The following is a 26,618-nucleotide window of genomic DNA, read 5'->3' as shown; positions in this document are numbered from 1 at the left end:
TAGGTTTAATCCATTTTGTACAAAACAAAATGCCTGTACCAAGTCAAGAATATGACTGCACAGTGGTTATCCATTTGTTTGATGTGTTTGAGCTTTTAATTTTGCCATTTTATTAGGGACTTTCTATTTTGAATTTTCCTCGAGACTCATTTTTTTTTTTTTTTTTTTTTACTGATAAGTCTTGTGTAGACGATACGCGCGTCTGGCGAAATACAAAATTTCAATCCTGTAATCTATGAGTATGTTAAGAAGAAGTTTTCTTTTTCTTCTTCCTTCCTTCTCGACAACTTTGTTGCCTATTTGCAAAATTGCAAATGTATCAATAGCACTGAAAATGAAACTTATATCATATTTTCTACATAATTAAATGCATGTAAAATTTGACCGTTGTTTCCCATTCGTTTTGAGTGTTTGAGATTTTCATATTGCCATTTTGGTGACTATGTGGAACGCATCTATCCAATCGAGCTAGAGATAAAGGATACCACAAATACAGTTAAGTCGGCGTCATATCTTGACTTACATCTAGAAATTGACAAAGAGGGTCGGTTGAAAACAAAACTTTACGACAAAAGAGATGATTTCAGTTTTCAAAATTTAAGTAGCAACATTCCAGCAGCACCTGCATACGGGGTATATATCTCCCAATTGATACGATATTCCCGTGCTTGCATTTCCTATCATGACTTTCTTGATAGAGGGTTGCTGCTCACAAGGAAGCTATTAAACCAAGAGTTCCAAATGGTGAAGATGAAATCATCCCTTCATAAATTTTACGGACGCCATCATGAGTTGGTTGACCGTTATGGAATAACCGTTTCACAAATGATATCGGATATGTTCCTAACGTCGTAACTACAATCCCCTTCCCTTTCATGAATGTGACTTACCGAATAAGACTATTTACCGGATTTGTTATCACATAAGCAACACGACGGTTGCCACATGTGGAGCAGGATCTGCTTACCCTTCCGGAGCACCTGAGATCACCCCTAGTTTTTTTTGGGGGGGGGGGTCGTGTTGTTTATTCTTTAGTTTTCTATGTTGTGTCATGTGTGCTGTTGTTTTGGTTGTCTTTTTTCATTTTTAGCCATGGCGTTGTCAGTTTATTTTAGATTTATGAGTTTGACTGTCCCTTTGGTATCTTTCGTCCCTCTTTGATTACGGCCTTCCGTTTGAAATTTTCCTAGGAGTTCGGTAATTCTGTTATTTTACTTTTCATGTGAAAATTTGTCAACACAAAATTATACCTTTTATAATTTTTAAATGTACTTAACTAATTTGGGAGACTTATACTTTAGATTAGACAGTTGACCTCTGACATGCTCACCATGTCGCAATACAGTTTTGTTTTGTTGATCTTTTTACTGGTCAACGGTCGATAATCCAGATCCAGATGTTTTATTATAGAATCAACTTGGTTGTAATGATTCATTCTCGATTTTTTTTAGCTTGAATATCATAATAAAAAATAATTCGGTTAAAATTCAGAGTACAATATGAAAAGATTCTAAATTAGAAATATCTTTGAACACTTGATTTTAATTTACAAGCAATCTAAACGGTATTGATATAATTTATCAACGTAGTCAATTTAGTGAGTTTCGTGTTTTTTCAGTCTTATGTTTTCTTTGTTAAGTTTTGCTTACTTTTGTTTGCCTTGTGGTATTTTCCGTTTTTGCCATGGCGTTATCGGTGTGTGTTCGACTAATGAGTTATAATGTTACTTTCGGAGCTCTTTGAGATGTCCTTTTTTATATATATTTACGAGACAACATGTGTTGATACATAGATACATACATAAATACACACATACTAAGAACTTGGAGAGGACATTATTGAAAATACGAAAAGGAGAAAAGGATGTCTCTGAAATTTGACATTCATGTAACATCTTTCAATTATAATAATTAACTGATGTAAGATATCTATGAAGTTTTAAAAAGTTTTAATTCCCTGATTACAAATTAAAACTCCAATTACAATGAAATGCACTGATGAATTAAGTGACAATAAGGTACCTCTTTACAAAATGACACACTGTTTTATAATATAATCTATAACATTTTCAATATAAGTGTAAAATTCGCCTTTTCAGAATGTTAAGAATTATGGGTAATTTCATTGTTAGTATCCCAAAATGAAAATAACGTCAAGTCATTGGTTGAATTTCTATTGTTTATGACATTATTAACAAATCACGATGTTTTGGTGTACACTTTTGAAAATATTACCCAGGATGCATTATATTCTCAAACGGCGAATTTGACAAGGATACACATCCGTAGATTGTAATTCAAATTTAGGTTTTTTTGTGTTTTGGATAAACAATTATGCATGATAAATTATTACTTTCAGACACATGCAAGTTAAAATATGCACATATGTCGTGCATTTCAACACTTATCTCTATAGAAGATGGTTTACCTAAAACAGTTTCAAGTTTCCAGTGTTGGGTTTACATTTGTATCAAATAAGGTTTTTGAAATGTACATTGGAACGTTTTAAAACCTTATATACACACTGATAGTTTAACAAAACAGAAAATCGTGCTGCACTATCAATTTGAGAAAGAATAGTAATGTCCACACATAAAAACGTATTGTTTTGTATGTTATATAATTAATAAGACGGGTGTCACCTGTCGAGTAGGATCTGAATATCCTTCTTGACCATTGACGATATCCCATAGATATTCGTGATGTTCATTCTTTTTTCGTACGATTTTAATCATTTTTCGTTATCGTCTTTTGTCCTTGTTTTGTTGGTCTCTCTTCGACTTACTCGTTTTGATCCTCATTTTGATATTTTTGCATAATTATTCCCATCAAAACAATATATTTGTTATTCAAGATACCTTTTCAGAGGTATGTATGATTGTGCAGTTAAGTCACTGATGTTAACTTGAAAACTATTAGAAGTGATCGGTTAAGAGAACACAATTTGGCAGCCGTGCATGTATTGTACTGTTGTCTGATTTATTTCCAATTTACGAGAAAGAATGCATCCATGTGTTGCCTGTTTCAGAGCAAACATGATACATCAATTCGAGGACAGGGGGTTGCATTTTGCGTTACAATATACGATTTCATTGTGATATCGTAAATTATTGATTATGTAACCACAAATCAATAAATTGTAATACACTAAGGGTTATTATAGTTGTATTTTTTTTGTTTTTTAATTTTTAATTTATTTTTTTTTTTTTTTTGGGGGGGGGGGGGTGTATGGGTGTCTCTTTGGTATTTACAAGGACGTATATTAGTTACATTAGTTATACGTCCTTGGTATTTATAAGTGTCATTTAAAACTAAGAAACCCCTTAGAAACACAGTCTTTTTTAACTTGAGATCTTTGAGAAATCTTGCAACAGTACAATCCTATACGACACGATGTTGACAATCTTAGACCTTCTTTCAATAAAGCGGTAACGGGAGTGTCTGATTCAATTATATACTTATTTGGAGTGCTTGTTGGCAAAGATCGGGCAATAAAATTGAGACGAATTTAGGGAAGGTGGTATATTAACTCTGTTGCAAAATCAGGAAAACATTTGAAAAATGTTTACGGATCTAAGATAATTTTCAAAAGAGTGTTATAATACATAATGACTTATGCCAGGATATCTATACCTCCCAATGTCTTATTACATTAAAATCTAAACCTGGTCTATGATGGGAAGAACATCACTAATAATGTATTACTACTAATCCTTATCACCTTTCGGAATATTCAATATTCTGTCGTCAAATGGTGAAGTCGGAAGACTAGAATCGTCCTCTTCCTTGTCGAAAGTAACCATTTGTTCACGTAAGGTCTGAAGTTGTTCGTGAATTTCTTGCATTTGTTTCCGGGCATCGCCAAATGCTTCGTCGGACGATTCTAGTGAGTCTTCCGGGTGATAACCACTTGCTGCTACGGGCATATTGTCCTGAAATACATCATCCGGTTCCGGTTCCCACACGACCGGACTTTCTGGCATTGTTTGTACCATATTATAGCTAAATGAGGCATCCACCTTGTCGTCATATTCTATGTACGGTTTACTAAAAATAATTTGACCAAATTCATCGTCATCGTCCTCATCATCTGCTAGCATACTATCATTACTAGCATCATCATCATCATCTTCCCATTTTTCTGACGCATCGAGGTCTGATTCAGTGTAAGCAACTGACCGCCTACTGCCTTCAGAAGATTTATGAAAAGGGGAGTCATAACCTCCCGCTTGTGATTGTTCATATACCTCAGTAGTCGGCGTGAGATCAAAACTCTCTAATTTCTTATCTTGTCTTTGTGGTGAAGAAATTGAAAGCTGTTTTGATTTTTCCAGGAATAGTTTCTGAATAGATTGGTCAAGTTTTGAAGGCGTACGTTTTACTGTTATTTGCCTCTCAGTTCGTGGCTCTTCGGAGTATAAAATTTCTTCTTCTGATATCTCATCAGAATAATCTGAATAATCCTCATCTTTGTAAGATTTAATAACTCCACAAAGAATATTGGATTCTCTTTCAGGTCTAAAATCAGAACAATCACTTTCGCTCTGACTCTGACTCCTATTCAGAATATTTTTAAAATCGATTTCCTCGTCCGATGACGGGATGTCACTATATTCCCGATCATGACTTTCAAGTTTCCGTTTGTGTTTTTGAAAATTGTGTTCGTCTATTTCAAATTCTCGTTCATGTTTTTCAAATTCATAATTTTCTATGTCGAGTTCTCGGTAATGTTGAACATTTTCATCATTTTGTATATCAAACACTCCTTCATTATATTTTAAATGCTGGTTATGTCTCTGGTAATCATCTAAGTCGTCATAGACTGGTTCAGTTAGACTCTCCAAACTTTCAGACGAACAAGATAACTCAGATTCTTCCTTTGAAATATGATCATGGGTAAATGCAGGACATTTTACGTTAAGACCTGTTTCTATAATCATTGATTCGGGTTTATATTTCTGTTCACTTCCGGTTGCAATCCAATCATTACCGTCCATATTTTTAATGACGTCACGTGTTAGAAGATCCTTCTCTTCATCCATTAATTCTACCAGAATTCCACTTTTAACGCCGTAAGTTTTCTTTGTGACCAATATATAATTATCCGGATCGTTGGCATGTTTATTGTTAACAGCAAATAACGTGGAATTTCTTTTATTTGTTTCATTTTGAGTTGGAAGTATGTTTTGCAGAACTTCTATTTGTTGCTGAATCAATTTTTCATTTAACTCGTTTTCATGTTTCATTTGCTCCTCAATGTCTAGCTCACTTTTGCGTTTCGATACTTTTTTACATACATCTCGTTGTGCAACTTCCGTACGATCCTTGACAGACGAATTTGGGTCTTCATCTGTTGATTTCATTCTAAAATTATTATTCATAACATCTAAAACTGAAGCACTGTCTCTACCTTGAGGAGTTTTAACAGTGGCAGCAACTTTTGGTACCGTTAATATTTCGTAATTTTCTTTGCAAATGAGTCTTAAATTTTTATCTTCCTGTTTAAGATTGCTTTTTATTTCGGTCTCTTCAAATGACTTGTAAGTGTCATCGAAATCGGTAGACTTCAGGCATGATTGTTCCAAATATCTAAACACGTCTTCTTCGAAACGTTCATCGGGATCTATTTGTTGTACTTCCGGTATATCTGGAGAGGATGACGGCGAATCTGTGAACTCATGAAATTCAGACCGATTTAACTTTGCATTGTCTTGTTCAGATTCCAAAAGCAATGATAATCTTTTACAAATAGAATCTCCGAAAATTTCATCGTCCTTACTTAGATGTATATCGGAACACGTTTCACTTTCATTTATTGCACATTCATCAACCTCTAAAAGTGTTACACCTGAAGCTGGTGAGGGAGGTGGCACAAATTCGGCACAACTTTCAACTTTTAAGTGTGCATTATCATTTTCCTCTTTTAATTTCTCGTTCTGCGGAACACAATAAGTTTCGCGTTTAGTCTTTTTATCCCTCTCGGGCCTCTCAATATAATCTATAAAGTTACTATGAACACCTTGTTGAGGGTGTAAATTATCAAATTTCACGAAAGGTAATATTATTTTGGTGGTTTTGTCTACCTCAATCTGTTGAGTTTGTTTGCACTTTCTCCTCTCGGCAGGTGACAAGTTACCGCCATCGTAGCGTATTAATTTAGCTTTTTCACCAGTTCTGACAAGATTTTCTGTTGTACTGTCACTCATTTCTAAGCTATTATTAGAAAATCTGCTGTCACATGTATTTTTGTTCTGCTGTAATTGCCTTGATTTAACGATTAAAGACCCATTCGTTATACAACGGTTGTCTTTTTCGCGTTCTTTGCATATTTTTGAAGATTTATCGTCACTTCCGTCTTCTGAACACATTTGTGGCGTTTTATTGTCTGATTGCATTGTAAATGTTCTAGAATCTATAGAGCTTCCGCTACTGTGTCGAGAAAATTTTCTGTTTTCAAATGCCATATTTTTCGGAGGTTCAGGAGTTGTAAGGAAAAATTTTGCTCTTGGTGAAAGATGACACAATGATTCATTTGGAGTTTCTAGGATTTTCTCTGGACTTTCTAGAATTTTCTCACGTTGTAAAAGTCGCCGGACAACACGCGGACTATCTCGTGCTATTACAGGAGAAAATTTCGCATGTATGCCCTTCCGTGGCACAGGGGGCGTGAATGTATCTGAAGCAGTGACGTAGCCAATACTTCCATTGGACTGGTCATCTACATTCGTCCCACATAACCTGGATGTGTTGTGTTCGTCCCTTTCATTTTGCTGTGTTATTGTACCAGCTGATGCTATAGTACTGTCTGATAATTTTCTGCTACTCAGTGTAGAATATGAATAACTGTCACATTGTGACACGTCCTCTTCGACTCTGTCAGGAGAATCTCCTTTTCCTTTCTTTTTACGTTTTTTCTTTTTCTTTTTCTTACTTTTAGGTGACTTTTGCTGACCATCATTTAGTTTTAGCCACACGTCATCCGCAATGTCTTCTTCTTTTTGTTTCTTTTTTGTTCCTAAGTTTCCCATATCGACAAACAGTTATATTTATTCTAAATATATCAAAATCCTAATTCACGTGAAGTAATGAAATATTTTTTCATTGTTAGCTGTTATAGTATTCCCAGTCCATCTTTAATGTGTGTCTATTTTAACACTTTTATTCTAAAAAGTAAAAGAAAAAATTATGAACTGTATGCATACCATTTAAACTTTATTCTCATTACAGTTATAAAATGAGTTGTAGATCTTTGTTAGTATATAGTGATAAATATTTTACCGCTTTTATATATGTTTTTGTTAAACCGGTGATGTTTTGCTGTCTCATTAGCACTATCGAACTGCTGTGTGTGTCTGGCAAAGTCTGTCGAGCGAATCGAGGGAGAATATATATAAACACATGCAATGTGCATATGATAAGGTTTAATATTGTAAAGAATTTTGAAACATGTAATGTCCTTAAAATGTTATAATGCAAAATTTCTTTTATTTACACCTTGTTATCAAATGCCTTCGTTTAATTGTCCTTGGCTTACATGTTATTCAACTCCATTGCATCAAATAAATCTTCATAAAATACAGAAAACCGTAAAATAAGTTTCAAAATATCAGAAGAAAAACAAATACATTTGAAATCAATTTACAACTGTCAAATCTTAATAAGCTATTGATAAACAATATAAACTTGGCTTGATTGGCTACCCAGCTCATTTATCTGAACTGTAATGAATTACAGATTTGCAACAGAACATATAATTCAACAAGACAAAGCAAAGTTTGTATGATTTCCTGTTGTTTTTTTTTTCACAAAAACATTTGTAGGTAAACAGATCAGCTGCCAAGTATAATATAACTGACGCGCGCCAATTTCCAAAAACCACAAAAATCCGGTTAAGACCTGATTAACAAATGGCAGGTAAAGCAGCATACGTGTTCTTTTGAGTATCATTCAATGTTAAAATATTTTCTCTCTTTTTTTTTAGCATATTATGATGTAACTGATTGTGAAGTTTGTTCATTGTACACGCATATGCTATCGCTTTTTATAAAAGAATTGGTGTATATGCACACTGTTACAATGGTACTTATTTGGCTTTATAAATTTTTGATATGAGCGTCACTGATGAGTCTTATGTAGACGAAACGCGCGTCTGGCGTACTAAATTATAATCCTGGTACCTTTGATAACTAATTATATCCCCTATGTATATCATTATACATGCGTAAAAAGTTATATATGTTTGACAACAATTTATGTTCACAAACAACGGTAGTCCGAGATTACTCTGACGTCCAACGGCTGTTTTGCCAGACAAGCTGGGGCCGTGGGACGTCAGAGCTCGTCCCATATCAAAAAGTGGATATTTGCCCACCCAAAATAGATGCGCTGCTTCGTCGCTTCTGGTGACGACTGATGGCCTTGGAATTATATAAATCGGGCATCAATCTGTTCATTTTTCATTTATCTTTTCATTTATGTAAGTTTCACTTACCTGCCAACCTTTATTTTTCCATATTTTAACAGTTTTCACAGAGACCCATCGATTTCTGCATTTTGCCTTTCATTTTCAAAGATTATCACGTGACCACGAGAAAACAGTGATAATTTATGCAAATGACCATAATGTAACACCTCGTTCATTTACGATGCAAGTTATCTAAATGTCCGAGAGTTTCCGATTGTTCTCGTGGTCGGAACTAAATGCTTAATACCGATCTCCTGTAAAGGAGGTGAAAAATCGTGGTTGGCTACTAAATGTTAAACATCGATCTCCTACAAAGGAGATGTAAAAATATAAATATTTGCATATTTGAGTCTCGAGGCCACGAACTCTCTCGTAACTTGACGTCCATTTGAAAGTGAAAGTCAAAATGCAGAAATCGATGGGTCTCTGTGAAAACTGTTAAAATATGGGAAAATAAAGGTTGGCAGGTAGGTGAAACTTACATAAATGAAAAGATAAATGAAAAATGAACAGATTGATGCCCGATTTATATAATTCCAAGGCCATCAGTCGGCACCAGAAGCGACGAAGCAGCGCATCTATTTTGGGTAGGCAAATATCCACTTTTTGATATGGGACGAGTTCTAACGTCCCACGGCCCCAGCTTGTCTGGCAAAACAGCCGTTGGACGTCAGAGTAATCTCGGACTAAAACAACGGAGACTATGGATAAAGGTTATATGACTGAATTTTACATAAAACATATAACAATAAGAAGATGTGGTATGATTGCAAATGAGACAACTCTCCACAAGCGACCAAATGACACAGACATAACCAACTATAGGTCTTCAACAATGAGTAAAACCCATAATGCATAGTGGACTATAAAAGCCCCCGAAAAAAAAGATGTAAAAGAGATAACTTACGTGCAAAATAATGAACGTAAAATAAATATGATATACTGCAATAAACGACAACCTCTGAATATAACAGAATAAATGGGACAGCCCCACATACAGAATGTGGTGGGTTAAAATAGTTTGAAGGCGTGTCAATCCTGGAACAGTACATCATAAGAACAAACTATAAAAATCATTTAAATAGGGTTGTACTCAACGGATTGACACAGAGCAGACTGAAACACATCTAATAAAAACGTGTGCATTTTACTAACACATCCCCACAACTAAAAGATACTAAGACGTACAGATCTTAAAGTACTCGCAATTACTAACAGCTAGTTCATAGACAATAACAATATATACAAAAATAATATTTAGTTTGATTTTAACTTACTGATAAAAACATTTCTACAGGTACAACCAAAATTCGAAACCAAATATTTACATCTTATCTATGGAAGTTAAGGTTTTAAGTAATTTGTGTAACGAATGCCCTGACTTAATAAATTACCAGTAATACATAACGAACAAGATGAGATAAATTAACACCGTAAGATGGTACCAAAGTTGAAAGCAACCTCACCGTCCTAAAATAAACCAAATCAAACAATAGACAGAAAAATTGTGCCTTTTTTGTAAATTTTAGTGACTAAATTCATTGCTCAAAATGATACAAGGTGTGACTGTAGACAGTAATTCATATGCATTAATTTAGTGTGTTTTTGTAAAACGTAATGCTTTGCCAAAATTGTATACAATTTGCTAGAAGTTTAGATTGTATGATAATGATCAATCTGATAAGCCCATCACAAATGTCATTTCATAATCGAATAATTTGGGAATTCATTAAACACATGTTTACACATACATTATAATTGGAATTTAATACGGACAGAACGATGATCATGCCAAAAAGATCATTTTTTTTATATTCAATAATGCTACTCACCTTTACAATTATGTTAAGTTTTTACTGCAAGCAAACCTAAATTACTCAGCATATGTTCACTTGAAGAACCACAGATATAACCACCCCTCCCCAGAGGCGGATTTAGGGGGGTCAGGGGGTCCCGCCCCCCCTTTTTGAGGAAAAATTTGGTTGCTTATATAGGGAATCACTGAAGCGTGACTGGAGCGGGCCCCCTCTTAGGTCAGTCAGTGGGCCCCCACATGAAAATTTCTGGATCCGCCACTGCTCCCCTAAAAGTCTTTACTGTCAATACTGGAATTTTAAAATAACATACCGTATATTGGGTTATTTTCGAGGGTGTAAAATTTCGCGATTTTCATTAAATAAGGTATATGAAATATTTTGGCGGTTATTATTATGGCGGATTCAAAACTTTTATCAATACCTTTGCATGTGCCGTTTAAATTGGCGGAATTAGCACCCTTCGAAAATAACCCGCTATACGGTAGTTTTGAAGAAGCAGATCAAATTGAATGAAAACAGAACGACTATGTTCAAACTTTTGCTAAACATATCGAATTTAAACCTTCGTAGCAGGATAGGTTTAACTAGTGGAGCAGGGATTACTTATCCTTCCAGATCTCCTGTGTTCGATTTGATAATAACCAGTCGAAAGACCGAATAACGCTCGTTGTGCAGTGCTAGAATATCGACTTATTAGATCTAAAAAAAAAAATGGAGGTAAAAATGTTTTTGTCCGTTGATTTTTTCGTTTCATTGTTTCACATTTTGTCACGCCGAAGTCATTGATGAATAGAATCCTAAACGGTACTGGTTTTGCTAATTATACATGGTCATAAGGTGAACTCATGTTGCACAAATCCCCATCATTTGGACTTTATTGGATGAGACTTGTGTTGTCTCATGGCATTCATATCACGTCTCTGTATAAGTTAAAAGGGATGGACAAAACTTTAACAAGATATGAAGATACATGTAGTTGTGATGTACCATGCATTTAGCGTGTAGTCCTGTCAGGTTTATGTACTTTTGTCAGATGCTCATAGGGTAAAATAGTTTGCACTATATCACCCACTTTTCTTTATATATAAGACTTCAATAGTTTATTAAAGGTAATTTCCAAAATTTAAACAGATTTCTTATGATTTGAGACTGAAACTAGCCATTGCTAAATATAAAATAAAAGTCCTAGTCAGCCTTTTCCCGCAATCTTTTAAAAAATATATATCTCGAAAAGTTCCATGACTATCAATTTGCTTGCTTGTTTTGTTCCTTAACTAATGCTCTTCTGATTGATAGTATCAATTACGAATTCCATTATTTTTTTTTAATTTCACTTGATAACATCCTTAACTATATACAACTGTTTGATATCTTAGATTCTGTTTTGGCTCGTAGTTCCTTTTCAAAGTGCACACCCACACGTTTACAATGATCATGTAAACTTGCAAGTTACTTGATAACAAAAAGAAGTTCAATATTGAATTTTGAAATTTTTCACACTTTATAGAAGAATATTTGAAATATTGTAAATAAAAAGAAAGTTGGATTATTTCATTTTGGTAATAACTGATACTGAGACACGACTACATAATGAAACTTTGTTATATTCAAAGTATTTCACAAAATTCCTAAGCAGTTCGTCATACGCACCGACATTAAATCTCTATATCAACGTAACCTGGACGTTTTAATTAAGTTGCCTCAAAAAAAAAATTTCTTAATCTCTGATCATTAGCTATGATAAATTATTATTTATGTCTCATAAAATGTAAAATTTTACACAAATAACAAAAAAGGATAGTCAACTTCCTATTATATATGTCATTGTTAACTTGTTCTCGTCCTGATCCTGCATGAAATATTTGCCACTGGACGTTACGTAACCAATAACCAACTATCAATCTTTCAATAGTGCGCTAGCTGTTGTTGAAACGATGCATCGGACATAAATAGATCATCTTTGTACTTATATTTAGATATATGATGTTTCAATCTATTAGTATAGAACATATACCACATGTTCATGTGTAAACACCGATTCGACGATAAAATCTCGAGGAAATGTGTATTTTTCCTATGCGCGGGGATAAATAATAACAATAATTGGATTACAATTAATGTTCGCTAATAGTTTCTCCTAACATTTCGTTAAACAATCTATATCTTAATTTATTGACGCGTAATTAGGACAAGATTCTAAAAAATATATTTTGTAAGCGGATGGATCATTTTACATTTTAAAATCCGAGAGACTATAACTTTTGATCCCTCCAATTCCATTCACAGAAAAAAAAAATGTTTATTAACAGTTAAAACTAAGGACTAAATGAGGTCCTGTTTTATTGTGCCATTTCTCCAGGGCTGTAACTACATTGAGGCAAATGAGGCAAATGCCTCATGTTAGAAATAAAAAAAAAAAAAAAAATGAAACAAAAGATTGACTTCATATCAAATTGTTTTCACGGAAAGTGTCTTGCAAGAGGCAAGTTCTCTTCACTCTCTGGTGTCGCTCCTGCATGTTTTGCATGATTATGTTTCTATTCTACTTTTAGTTTTCAGAGTTGATGGTCTATTGTTTGTACTTTTGTGTCCCGGGTTTGTCTTTTGTTCATTTATTATCCAACTTTATGAATATAGTCTGAGTGTTGATTTTCACGTGTGGTTTTGCAATGTTGCATGTCCACCGATGTCCAGACATTGCGCGAGAAAATTTTAAGAATATACGATGCTACTCACAGAAAAAAAGTAGTTTCTGCATGGAGAATTGAACTTGATATTAAGGAATCCAAAACTGGCTTTTTTTGGTAGATAAAACTAAATAGCTGAAATGATTTACATGAAAGTAAGCTAGGTCACCAATTTCCCGGTATCAAGACGTGTTCAGACTCTTAAACAGAAAATAAAGGAATATGGAGTAAACGTGCACTGGACCTAATCGCACACAAAGTCAATACATAGAAAAAATACAAATGATCAATGGTCAAAGTATTTCTTCCTGTTCTTCATCTTGATAGTTGCTTGAGGGTCTTCAACAGTAAAAAAAAATTCATTAATACTGTAAAACAAGGTCAAGATGGTCCCTAGTGTCGACTTAAACAGTACTAGTACTTAAAGTATAATACTGCACTGTCACTATATTTAAATCTAGTAAAAAAAATCACCAAAAAAAAGTCGAGGCACAATACAAGACAAGAACAGACAGACATATCGCAGTCCGGTATTATTGATTATGAGTGAGAATTACGATTTTTGCCTTATCCTACATATCGGTCTTTTAAAATGTTTTCCCTAAAACCTAAAAGTCTAAAATTACAATGAATCTATGTGTTTGCTTATAGACAGAATATTGTCAAAAAATAATTGCTAAAAATTAATTGCGTTTTAATGTAAATAAACTCATCATGCCATAGATACCAGGACTAAATTTTGTATAGACGCGCGTTTCGTCTACAAAAAGACTCATCAGTGAAGCTCGAATCCAAAAAAGTACAAAGTTGAAGAGAAAGTCCGGGAAACGTCCAGAATGAACGATTTTGTGTTATTTTTTTCAGAGCTTCTTGGGGCTTTGAGCGGCCCCAAGACCCCTCCCAAAATTTTTTTCGCCTCGCTACGCTCGGCGAAAATAGATTTTGCCTCACTTTTAAAAGAGGCTAGTTATATAAGATCAAATTTGAATAATCAGTTGTCTGTGTCCTGAAGCTTTTAAAAGTCACGAGAACAGCGAAATGTCTTTCTGCAATACTTTCGTTTTACATTTAGACAATATACGTATAGTGTCTTGAAATATGAAATTTATTTGTATGAGGCTTAGAAACGGGAAAATGCGAGGTTCTACCGAGCATTTTCCCGTTTCGTGCCGAATACAAATAAATTTCATATTTCAAGACACTATACGTATATTGTTTTTATACTGAAATCGATAAAATAATAAAAAAATACTAAAAATATGAAACAAATATTATTAAAAAAAAAGTGTTTGGAATTTCCCCCTTGGGGTACAATTTTGGGGTATTTCCCTATGAGCATAGTCTAGGCGGTAAGCATTGACAATTTAAGGAATAAGAAAGGGAAAATAAATTTAATTAATAGCATTTGATAAACATGGTATATAAATTACCAATTTGAAGACATAACAGGTTTAAATTCATAAAAGTTTGACCATTGTTACTACACGTTGTCATGGTTGTGACGTGACGTTGTAAGTAGGCGGGGCTTATAGGTGAGTTGAGGTCATTGACGTATAAAGCTAACGTTTATACGTATAGCTTTATCTGTATAGTAAAATAGCTGATTGCAGTATAAGTATATGATATAAGCACACGGTCATCCAGACAACAATACAACACAACGCACTTAAAACATCGAATTAAAGTAATATCTTCTGCTTTTCCATGAAAGCACGTGTTCACTGAAGAAAGACATTACCAAAAACAATGTTCCCAAATATCACAACAACGTACCAAGACGAAGAAAAAATATCAACATATTTTGTTAACAATAATGCACCACAACGTTCTTATATTCGTCCAAAACTTTTTTAAAAAAATGAGATCATGACAAAAGGAGATAGAAATTGAACTTTTAAAACACACCTTTTCAATATTATCAATATGTTCTACATATACTTTCTCTGTTTACAATGCGAATTTTGAAAAAAGGACTTAACTATTTCAATTTACATGTCTGTGAAATATAGTGGTATAATATAGATAAAGAGAAACAATCTTTTAATATATTATGTTGTTTGATAAAATTATCTGTACAAAAACATGAACTGTCTAGTCATATGACGATAACATGGATAAAGAAGATTGATTAACCGGATATTATACATTATAGGGGCGCACTACGTTTGCGCGCATTTGGGGATTAAAATGTTTTACGTTTGCGCGCAGCTTTTGATTACATTTGCACGCAGCTTTTGATTACATTTGCGCGCATTCATTTTACAGGTAATCTTAGGTAAAAATATAAATAAAAATTAAATTAAATTATAAATGACTATATTTTTCTTGTATTTTCATAACGGATATGACTATTAATCATTAATTTTAGAAATAGTTTGTCATTCAAATTATATATTAGATATAGGAAGATGTGGTGTGAGTGCCAATAAGACAACTCTCCATCCAAATAACAAACCATTATAGGTCAATGTACGGCCTTCAACACGGAACCTTGGGTCACCCGAACAACAAGCTATATAGGGCCCCAAAATTACTAGTGTAAAACCATTCAAACGGGAAAACCAACGGTCTAATATTGTTCATATTGTATTCTAAAACAAGTATAAACTCCGTTTTAGCTAAATGTCGACTCAAGTTACAATAAAAAGGCTATGCCTCAGATTTTCTTAAAATTTTGCAAACACCTTTGCCTGTTGAATTGTGTCTGAAAATCAAAAAAAAAATATGCCGCTTTATCTTTTTTTCCCAATAAATAAGTGTTTTACCTGTATTTTACCTGAGTTTACCTGTAAAAAAAATGCGCGCAAATGTAATCGAAAGCTGCGCGCAAACGTAATGATTTTTTGCGCGCAAATGTAATGGTTATGCGCGCAAACGTAATGCACCGCATTATAGTTTAGGTCTTTGCCGAAACCTTTCAGAATGCTCTTCAACTTCGAACTTTATTTGGCCTTTTTATCTTTTTTATCCGAGCGTCACTGCTTGGTCTTTTGTAGACCAAGATAAATTCAAAAGACTCAACTTTGCCTTATACACACTAGTTTGAACACTATAGAGCTTAAATTGCGTTCTTTACGGGCATTACTCTGTCAAAAGGTTACAAAATACAGCTATGCTAATAATTATCACTACATTTATTAATAATGATATAGAAAAAATATCAGAGATCGACAGTAGCTGTAAGAATTCGACAACACTGTTTTTTTTTTTTATCAATATACCCGTATTGCTTTTGACACAGATAAGCTTTTCATAGAAACATATGATCTCAATGCTTAAATTGAAATATTATATTCATATGAGAAGATAAAAAAAAAATACATCAAGATAATCTTTCAATGATTATTATCATTTTATTATTATTATTATTATTATTATTATTATTATTATTATTATTATTATTATTATTATTATTATTATTATTATTATTATTATTATTATTATTATTATTATCATATAATTGATGCGCCTCTTTGATTGAATGGTATGTGGTTAGCACAGCAACAAAAAAGCAAGTACTAATGTTTATGTTATGATCTGGTCAGCGATAGTTGCAGAAACGCGATATAAATTTGAGATGAAGCCAATGCTATTATACCGTGTGAAGGTCAGTGACAACAAAATAGCAACAACAATTACACACTAGAAATTCCAACATAATAAATATATAGGAATGTGGTATGGTTGCCACTAGAACAACTATCCACAAGATGTCAAATGGAGTGGATGTGACAATAACAGGCCTTCAACAAGGAGAAAAACTCATTCCGTATTTTCAGCAATATGACATGAAAAATGAAGAAAAAAAATCAAACGAAAAACCCAACAGCATAATTTATAACAAAACAGTATACGAAAAACAACAATTTTAATATAACAAACATGTACCACTATCAACCACTTAACTGCTGACTCCTGTCAGCGGACAGGCAGTGCATCAAGAATATGGCGGGATATAACATGTTTGTGAGAGCTCAAACTTCTTCTCACATTGGGAAGTGGGGTACCAAGTGAACACAAGATATAAAGAACAGAAAATATAAATCATTTGCAATTATAAGAACTTCCTTGATACATTTTCAAATGTATACCAGTTTGTTTACAAGAATATTGATTAACTATAAAGATGCTTCTGTGCAATAGATTCTAGTTACATTCTCAGCATGTTCAAAGTAGAATGCGCAAATTAGGAGCCCTCAACACAACTGCTCCTCTTAATCATCACCAACAGGCATGACAGACATAAACAGGGCAAACTATTCACTGCAAACTTACGCAACCATCTTTGTTTCAAAACACTATAGTAATGGCAATAACATTAGAATGCCTTGTTCAAAATTACGCAACCATCTTTGTTTCCAAACACTAACGACAACAACATTAGAATTGCCTTGCCAAAGTCAATTAATGATTTTATTTACTGTTGCTATGGCAACGGTTTTGTAAACAAAACATTATAATAGTTATACAGGATAAAATCTGTACAGACTGTTAAACTAATCCATCAAAGTTAATGCTTTTAATGTCAATTACTTAATGATAAAATAGTAATAATGTAAGAAGTTTCTGGCACCGTCTCGATGTTTTTGTACCAATAGTTATTGGTTAAAAATCTGTAACTACGTCATGAAGTTTTCGAAATACAACACTCTGATAAAAATTGAAGTGTTTTATATGCTATATTGCGATCAAAGTCGTGATAACACACGTGATTTTGAATTTGCAAAATTAAAATTAAGACAAATGATGATTGTCTCCTCAGTCTACTGGTACCACGATGTAAGCCCTGTAGATGATGTCATATTTTAATCTTTTTAAACATTGAGTAGATATTATCTGGAAATATTATACTAGTCTACTAGTATAATAATTCTTTATTTGCAAAACAAACAAAAAACAATTTTGGTTATGGCAAATACATAGACAAAACAAACATAATGAAAACTCGACAAAATTATAATAGATATGATAAAAACAGTTATTGGTCTCCTTTCCTCAGCTCTAATGACTCTTTAATAAAAGAAACAACTGCTTTTACATCATTTGGTGTTTACGGATTTACTATAATCACGAGTTTATCAGTAAAATTAAGTGTATTAAAATTTACATATTTTTGTATATAATATTTCAGGAAGATTTCTCTTTTATTTTTATTAATTTTACAGTTAAAGAAAAAATGGAATTCATCGTCTAAGATATTACATATTTTACATTTTCTTTCATTTCGTGGTATTTTTGTATATCGTCCAGTTTCTATTAAGAGACAATGATCGCTTATTCTAATTTGGTTAACATTTTTCTTGTTTCTTTATTTGGTTGCGATAGGTAGTATTTCATTTGGTCATTTATATTAGATTTAAGAAATTTATAGATATATTTTATTATCTTTTCAAGTTATCTATTTAATCATCAATAAGAGTTTGGTAATAGTTAATATAACCTTTCTTTAATTGGGTTTTAACTTTTTAGTCTGCTTTAAAGTTTGAGTTTCCTCAGTAAGTTTGACGTCAATATTTATATCTTGTGTCACATTTTTTGCAAAAGTATACCAAGAGTATGTTCCCTTAGTATCTAAATTTTTAGTTAATTTAAAGGCTTCATTAATCTAGATAGGGACATCATAGTTTGGGTTTTTATGAACGTTTCTAATGGCAGAAGTCCTAGTTCATTTCTAACAGCTAGGTTTGTTGAGCTTCTTTTTGTCCCCAGTACTTGTTTAATAAAATATAGCTGGGTTTGTTTTTCTAAAACAGTTTTATCAATAAAATGAATAGCATCTGGTGTTATGCTGTTTTTGTTAGCTCGGAGTTAAGCTCTATGAAATTGAATATAAGTGTCCATGTAACATATTTCACTGTCCATGTAACATATTTCACTATTATATGTTAGAATAGGTTTAATCAAAGTTTCAAAAAGGTTGCAAGACACTCTCACAGGAAGTTGTCCAAAGCCTGATGAATAAGAGTTAATAGCAAATAAAACTTTTTTTGCCTTTTTTTGCAAGATCTGAACTACAACTAGTTAGACTGCCATTAGATGTTAACACATCCAAGGTATTTATATTCATATACTTTTTCAAGGTATTTTCCTTTAAATTTCAAAAAGGGTATTTTTTTTTTACTTGGGTGTTACCGTGAACTTTTGATACTATTGAAATCAGGTTTGCTCAGGTAAAGCATCATGGTTCATGTTAATTTATCTTTGATTAAGTAGAGTTTGACATGGGTAAAAAAAGAGCTAGCTAGGTTGAATATATATATATCGAGGGTATTATCAAAAGCATAATTCGAAAACGAACTGACAATATCATGACAATAAAAGTAAAACGACAAAAAGACAAATACAAATACAACATGGAAAACTAAAGACTGAACAGAATGAACCCCACTTATATATCATGTCGTCAGGAAGGTTAGACAGGAAACATATAAAGGTTGTATGCAATATGTACATGTGACTTTTATAGCTTTTTGTAAATGTTTAATAAAATTTACTCATTGCAAGAAAATTAAACACAGTATAGTAACTCGTAATTTATGAATACATTCAGTGGGTACGCATAAAAAAACAAAAAACAAACATGAGTCATAGCACAGAAATGTCAAAATAAGAATTGTTGTTGTCTCTTTGATGCATTCTTCATTTCCATTCTCAATTCTATTGTGAACACATGCCAAAGTACTTGTTCTTAAAGACATTAAAATTAGTAATTGTTCATGCTGAGACAGTTTTGAAATTATGCATACATAAAACTTAACCGGTTAAAACTTAACTTAAAAATAAATGCATTGAATAACTAAACCTCTCACTTATCCATATGCATTTTTATATTGCTTGCAAAAATTTATAAAATATACACATAAACTGATAAATAATATTGCTTTCAAGAATATCATAAATATGTTAAACTATATTGCACATTTACTGCGCACATGTGTTTTCAATATAACATTATTGTCTGTAGATATTGAGATGTGCAGCCTGTTGCATCATGCCTATGATCCTTCGGACTTATCTTTCTCTTCTCTTAATTGGAAATGTAAACAAAACCAGCTTTCAACAGATAAACATGATTTGAATAAATGTTATTAATGATTAAAACATTACTCACCATAAATTTGATGTAATTTACAAAGAAATTCTCCTGACATTCTTTCCTCTTTACCACTCCAAAATCATCTCACCAACGAAACGTCATAATATGATGAGAACTATTTTGGCGTAAAGAGTTCCTGAAAGCAATAATTAGGTTGAATGGGTACACTTCATCACTAAATCATCCATTACAAAATTATTTCTTTCTTTTTTTAAATAGAATTTATAGATTTGAAACCAAATGGATGATTTTTTTTTCTTCTGCTAAAACTAGTAGTTTGTTGAAAGAAAATTAGAGTTATGCAATCTGCATTCAGACTGTTTTTGTTTTATGTGCAGATTTTGGCATACGTTTGATAAATGAAGCTGCAATGTCAGAACATAATGTGTTTTCAACAATTTGTTAACGTTATTAACATTTAAGCATTTATTTTAGATAAATCGAGAAATTAATTCCTCTTTATATACAACAAATACACGTGCGTAATGTTAACCTCGCAGAACATTAGTCTTAAGTTCAAGATATGGAGTGAATTTGGGTTTATTCGATTTTTTGGGTGTGAAATGTGTTTTTGTTTTGCTGAATATTATCTTCTAATAGTATAAACCTTGAAAGACTTGGTAAAACATAAATACACTCATCACGTGTTAATTATAAGAAAGTGTCTTAAGGATACCGGTTGTGCCTCTAATTAAAAATATCCATCTTTTTAAAAGACTATTGGAAATTGATAGTTGATAATTTCGGTACTAATAAAGCCGTGTACTTGTTTTTTTAAATATAATAAATCAAAAATCTGGCGGAAATGATTATAACTAGATTTTTTACACATTTTCATTAAAAGCTCTCAAAAAAAGCCCTCAAAAACTATGAAAAATATTATAACAAAGATATTCGAAATTGGCTTTTTAATATGTTATAAAGTTATGAACGAAAAGTAGGAGTTAGTGGAACTTTTATTGGAATTACATGGATAAAACTATAGTAATTCAAATATCTGACAAAATGTTATAAACAGGAGTAGCAAACATCCTTAATCGAATGAGAAATACACCATTATAACAGTCAATACTAGTATACAATATACGTGTACTGCAGTTCAAATACTTCAGATACTTCGAATTTATGTATACGAGCTTATAAAATAGGAAAAAAAGAGTGGCATGTTGACCTTTTTCCTTTGTAGACGTTAGTGCCATACAATCGGCAATACACATGTTCTGACAAAACAACGTTCTACATGTATATGTCATGATACTAAAATACATGACTGCAAACACATATGAAATTTATATTTACTATAGATATCAGCACAACATCATAACATAAGCGGCATACCAAGCCACGTTTGTCACGGTTTATGAATACTCTGGAATATCCTATGTTTCTTCGAACATGTACGCTGCATTTCAAAAATTGACCATGCAATCGTATGCTTTTAATATCGATTGTTTCTAGAACTGAAATGTTATTTCCCGGTTCTACCTTCGAACCAGGAACTTTCGTTACAGCAAATGTGATATATTGTTTACCTATATATGTTTGTCAATTTTTCAGTGTTTCCCTGTTCTGCTCATGAATTTACACTGAAAAATACAAGCATGTTTAGTGCATGCTTTTTGTATAATTCGTACTATCTTTATCGATTTAATACTATAGTACTAAGGTCTGTAATAATGGTCGAGGAAGTCTGTAATGGCCCGAGGCAACGCTAAGGGTCATTACAGACATCCGAGGCCATTATTACTGACCGAGGACATATAACAGGGCCATTATAAAAACACCCATTTCTCAATACATTTATTAACCAACTGAACAAAAGTGTATGTGTTGCTGCCAACTTGTCTTTTAATGACAGTTTAGTTTTGAAAAAAAATAATTTGTACTTCACCATGATAAAGCTTTAAATATACCAAATATCCAAGATATTAAGTTGAAAGAAGTTATGTGTTGAAAAACAGGATGAACAGTGTTCCCTTTATATGGTTCTTTAATGTTGGTTGAGTGTTACTAAATTAAAAAAAATACAAAAAGGTATTATACTCTTTACAACTCAATTTTCTTAACTTTATTAAAAACGCTAACTGGGTTTAATACAGACAAACTGGGCATTCATATAGGGCCATTACAGAAAAACAGGACCATTACAGAAAAACAGGACCATTACAGAAAAAAACAGGGTCATTACAGAAAAACAGGGCCATTACAGAAAAAACAGGGCCATTACAGAAAATATATAAAATTTTTTTGTCATTTTTGGCAATAGTGTACTTAGTTGGTTAATAAATAATTATAACTCTATGAAGCATGCTTGAAACGTTCATTTTTTCTCTCTCATTAATTTGTTCACTGTTTCCTTGGTTACATGAAAAATATTAAGTATTATTTGTTCTATATTTTACTTGTTAATTGCACATGTTGCATTAATCGTTAGTGTTGTCTTTTATCGCTTATAAATGTCCGTTCATTAAAACCGTTGCGTTTCAAAAAACATTCCAGTACTACACTTTTATTTCGGTTCATTGTTACAGAGAGAAAAAAACTGTCCTAGTCCAAGTATTTTTTTCGAACTTTAATTTGAGATGCATCGATCAAATGGTAAAAATAACCACAACTTAAGCTAGACAATATAGAGAGTTACATTATGAGACAGCTTATAATGATATACTTAGTTACATGTACACAGTACTTTGAAGGTCTGCATGGGGAAGTCCTTAATACTTATATTTATTCTTCAACTTTTTAACTTTTTTTTACCCTTATTCTGTTTCCTTTGTATTTCTACGCCTATTATTCTTCTTACTTTTTTTTAATTTTGGCATATGTTCTTCAATTCAATATATTTCTCTCCCTATATACTACACTTTTTCCCATTATGCTCTATTCAGTCATTCCAACCCACACCCTCTATTATGCAATCTATACGGTTCATGTAATGAAAGCAGCTATAATCAGACATTCTTGATGATGTATAGAATTTTCTTTATCAACCTTGATATTTTAATTTCAGTTGATGAAAGGATAGAATCTTGCTCAAAATAACTGAATTACAAAATGTATTTCATTCTGCAGTATGTTAATGTTCCTGGCTGTAGCTAGGAATTTTTCACTTGTCGTCTATTATAGTTGAATTTATTTGTGTTTTCATGGCTATGTTTTTTTGTTTGTTGTTTTTTTTTTTTTTTTTTACATTTCCTTGATTTTTCTTCTAATGCATCTTGTGATTATAACAGATCAGCTGATGTCTCTAGCAAATCCATTGACAACTGTATGTTTGTCTCGGGAGATTTAGAGCTTGACGAAGAGTATAGAATACAATTTAAAATGGCAATGGGGAATGTGTCAAAGCGACAACAACCCGACCATAGAGCAGACAACAGCCGCAGCCACTAATGGGTCTTCAATGTAGCGAGAAACTCCCTCACCCGGAGGCGTCCTTCAGCTGGCCCCTAAACAAATATGCATACTAGTTCTGTAATAATGGACGTCATACTAAACTCCGAATTATACACAAGAAACTAAAATTAAAAATAATACCAGACCAACAAAGGCCAGAGGTTTCTGACTTGGGACAGGTGCAAAATTGCGGAGGGGTTAAACATGTTTTTTTTTTTCAGATCTCAACCCTCCCCCTATACCTCTAGGCCATGTAGAAAAACAAACGCACAACAAAACGTACAGTAAAACTCAGTTTAAGAGAAGTCCGATGTCAGAATATGAAACAAAAGAAAATAAACAAAATGACAATAATACATAAATAAACTTGTTTATTGTTGAAGGTAGTAGGTTGACCCTTTATAATAGATATATCTATCCATTCCTATATTTCTTTTTTTTTTTTCTTTTTTTCGAACAGCTATATTACGGATTACAAATTTGTCGAGGTTTGTGATTGGATAACAACACAGAGATGTCAGTATATATTCAGGAAACTACAGATGAATATATATATATACGACGTTTTTATCCTCAATTGCTCAGGGGATTTAAACTCTTAAGTCGGGAATGTCACAGTATTTACCCTGTCTGAGACCTGAATAACATATAGAATCCCACATCTATATATAAATAAGAAGATGTGGTACATGTTCGTTATTCTTTTAAGATTGTTAACTCCTCTCGAGCTCGTTCAAATGTATATATAAAGCGAAAAACTGTGTTTATAGATCAATGATACAATGTGCACACACACACTAGAGTAAAACAATAATTTAGATACACAGATTCAGAGACGACCCAATAACATATTGACAGTACCAATTTTCTACAACAGATGCGCATTTCGACAATAAATGTCTCTCAATCCAAAATATTTGAAAATTAAAAGCTTAAAAAATGCCACGCAAGTTCATGTCATTTATATTTACTTTTTTAATACTTCTTTACAGTTGAATTTCCATGTTTTATCATAATATCAGAATTATAAAGGGATTTCTGAGTACTTGAATATCTTTGCTGCATGAAATCTTCTATGACGCACAGCAACATATTATGGTATAGGAGGGCATGGTTTCAAATCAGCAGGTTAAATACTTTGAGCTTATGTTCAGTAACTATGGCTTTTTACAGAATAATATGTTGATTATATTGTGTGAGCTATGCATAGGACAAATGTACCTTAATAATTTGGTCCTTTTCATTGCATGTTTGGTAGTTCGTTTCATTGGTTTGCTGTCTCGTTGAAATTTACATAACTCTTTCCTAATTCATCTTTTATTACTAAAGAAACAGTGTTGAGTGCAGTAAAATTTGTTTTGTTTTCAAAAAAAATATAAAATAAATAATGATCCTTTCAGGATTGTAACATTAAAACCAAACAAGTCTGAACACTTGAGAAAATAAAGCAAACGTTTAACAGATTTGGTTTTTTTGTATTAAGATTGTGTTTTAAAGAATTGAAAAGATTCTATATTTACATATTATTATAACAATCTTATGATTTTCTAAAAATGTTCCAATCAAAACAATTGTATTTCCGCATGCACTGTATAACAAAAAGATGCGTTATATTTGTAATAATAACAAATGCATTCTCTTACGATTACTTACCTTAATACCAGGTTAGCAACCTTTTTATATCCTTGAATGACAATTAAAATAGAAAGTTAATCCCAGCGAAACAAAGCATTCCCAGCTGATGAAATAAAAGAATATTAAATGGGAATGTAACACTACACATATCTAAGCATATTATCATGCACGGGCGATATGTGTTTAGATTACAATTATTTACGTCTACAATAATCAAATTGATGATCTCACGTGTAAACGCGCGTTAGAGGTTCCTGTAGTGTCTTCAATAATCTATCAATTACTCTTTATCTTTTCATGCAAACAAGCAGATGATTGATGAAGTCTTCGAGAACTCTCTAAAAAACGTAAAACCAGAGTTGAGCCGAAATTTAGTTTGCAATATCCTTAGTTTAGTTGTTTTACAACTTTCCCATCTCCTTCGACTGCTGAAACACTAACTTCACCCCAACTATGTCCTTACTTCATTAGGAGTAAAATATTATATAAAGATCTGTGTTGACGAATCTTTGATTGATAATAAAAAAAACTTTTCTTTTGTTACTGGCTTCGGAAAAATTATCGCAATTTGAAACTGCTAACAGTGTTAAATATACTGTCGCTAAGCCATGAGCATGATATGAAAAGGGGTTCCATTTGTTTCTGTTTATTCCTCTTGTTTTGAACTATATGTCACTGTAAGTTCGATTAGACCAAAAATTTGTGTAAAAACAGTAAAAAAAATATCTGAGTTAATTACCTTGTTTGAATGATACGATATATTTATTTCTTTTTTATTATTTTTTTTAAATCAATATCTAGAGATCAATATATCTCAAAAATACATGCACGATCATAGTTTCAAACCAAATGTTGATTTATAAATACTTTTTAGGTGTTTAATGACGCTGGATCCTACCTCATCAATGCACCAGACACCTGTTTTAAATTTCTTTATATATGTGAAAATAAATTTTTTCCCTGAAATATCATAGTACTACTGTATAAAGAAATTCCTACTTCTATCATTAAATTAAAAAAAAATCGATAATACTGTTTAGTTTAAACATATTTATGTATAGAAGATTGGGAAACAAGTTTTGCAACTTATATTAATTCCTTTCCACTTTGCGGGTGCGAGTGCTGCCTTGTAGCGGCATTAGCCTGAGCATTAGCCTGCTCTTTTTCGAAATCTACAAGGGTGTCTTTAACGTGCAAGAGATAATACTGTTTAACGGATTCAAACTAAAAACGTTGTACAAGAAAGGCAACATCAGATTGTGTTTAAATTAAAAAAAAATAAAAAGCAACAATAAATCGATGAACCTTTCCAAATTTGTTTCCGAAAAAAGTTAAACATTTTGTAACAGATAACAAGTTAAAAATTGTATACCATGGTCCGACGCGATTTTCTTCGACTTACTTCGTAGCCGAATGTTTAAATACCAGGATGTATAAGGATCGAATAAAAAGAATGTCCAGTCTATGTAGAGGGCCTCAGGCAGACGGTGCTATGTAACTAGTCAGTTTGTAGCGATCATTGAC

At 32.5% G+C, this 26,618-nt stretch overlaps 1 protein-coding gene across 2 annotated transcripts; it reads right to left on the bottom strand.

The window, feature by feature from the left end:
• Positions 1–1,931: 1,931 nt before the first annotated feature.
• On the bottom strand, positions 1,932–25,473 carry LOC143062718 (uncharacterized). Of its 2 annotated transcripts, XM_076234481.1 has the most exons (3): positions 25,113–25,473; positions 20,079–20,199; positions 1,932–7,162 (listed from the first exon to the last, which is right to left on the bottom strand). In XM_076234481.1, the coding sequence occupies exon 3, from the start codon at positions 7,025–7,027 to the stop codon at positions 3,707–3,709; it is 3,321 nt and encodes a 1,106-aa protein (XP_076090596.1). In that variant the 5' UTR covers positions 7,028–7,162; positions 20,079–20,199; positions 25,113–25,473; the 3' UTR covers positions 1,932–3,706. The 2 variants fall into 2 exon arrangements, with proteins under 2 accessions (XP_076090596.1, XP_076090597.1); XM_076234482.1 differs by lacking the exon at positions 20,079–20,199 and having other exon boundaries at positions 25,113–25,471.
• Between the last annotated feature and the right edge of the window lie 1,145 nt (positions 25,474–26,618).

The sequence above is a fragment of the Mytilus galloprovincialis genome, chromosome 2, assembly GCF_965363235.1.
Source record: "Mytilus galloprovincialis chromosome 2, xbMytGall1.hap1.1, whole genome shotgun sequence".
NCBI classification, from domain to species: Eukaryota; Metazoa; Mollusca; class Bivalvia; order Mytilida; family Mytilidae; genus Mytilus; species Mytilus galloprovincialis.
Note: the sequence above shows the minus strand (reverse complement) of the source record. Positions and strands in the feature narration are given on the sequence as shown.

Excerpts from the sequence above, each read along its gene's own strand:
- LOC143062718 (XM_076234481.1), bottom strand. The coding sequence starts at position 7,027 with ATGGGAAACTTAGGAACAAAAAAGAAACAAAAAGAAGAAGACATTGCG.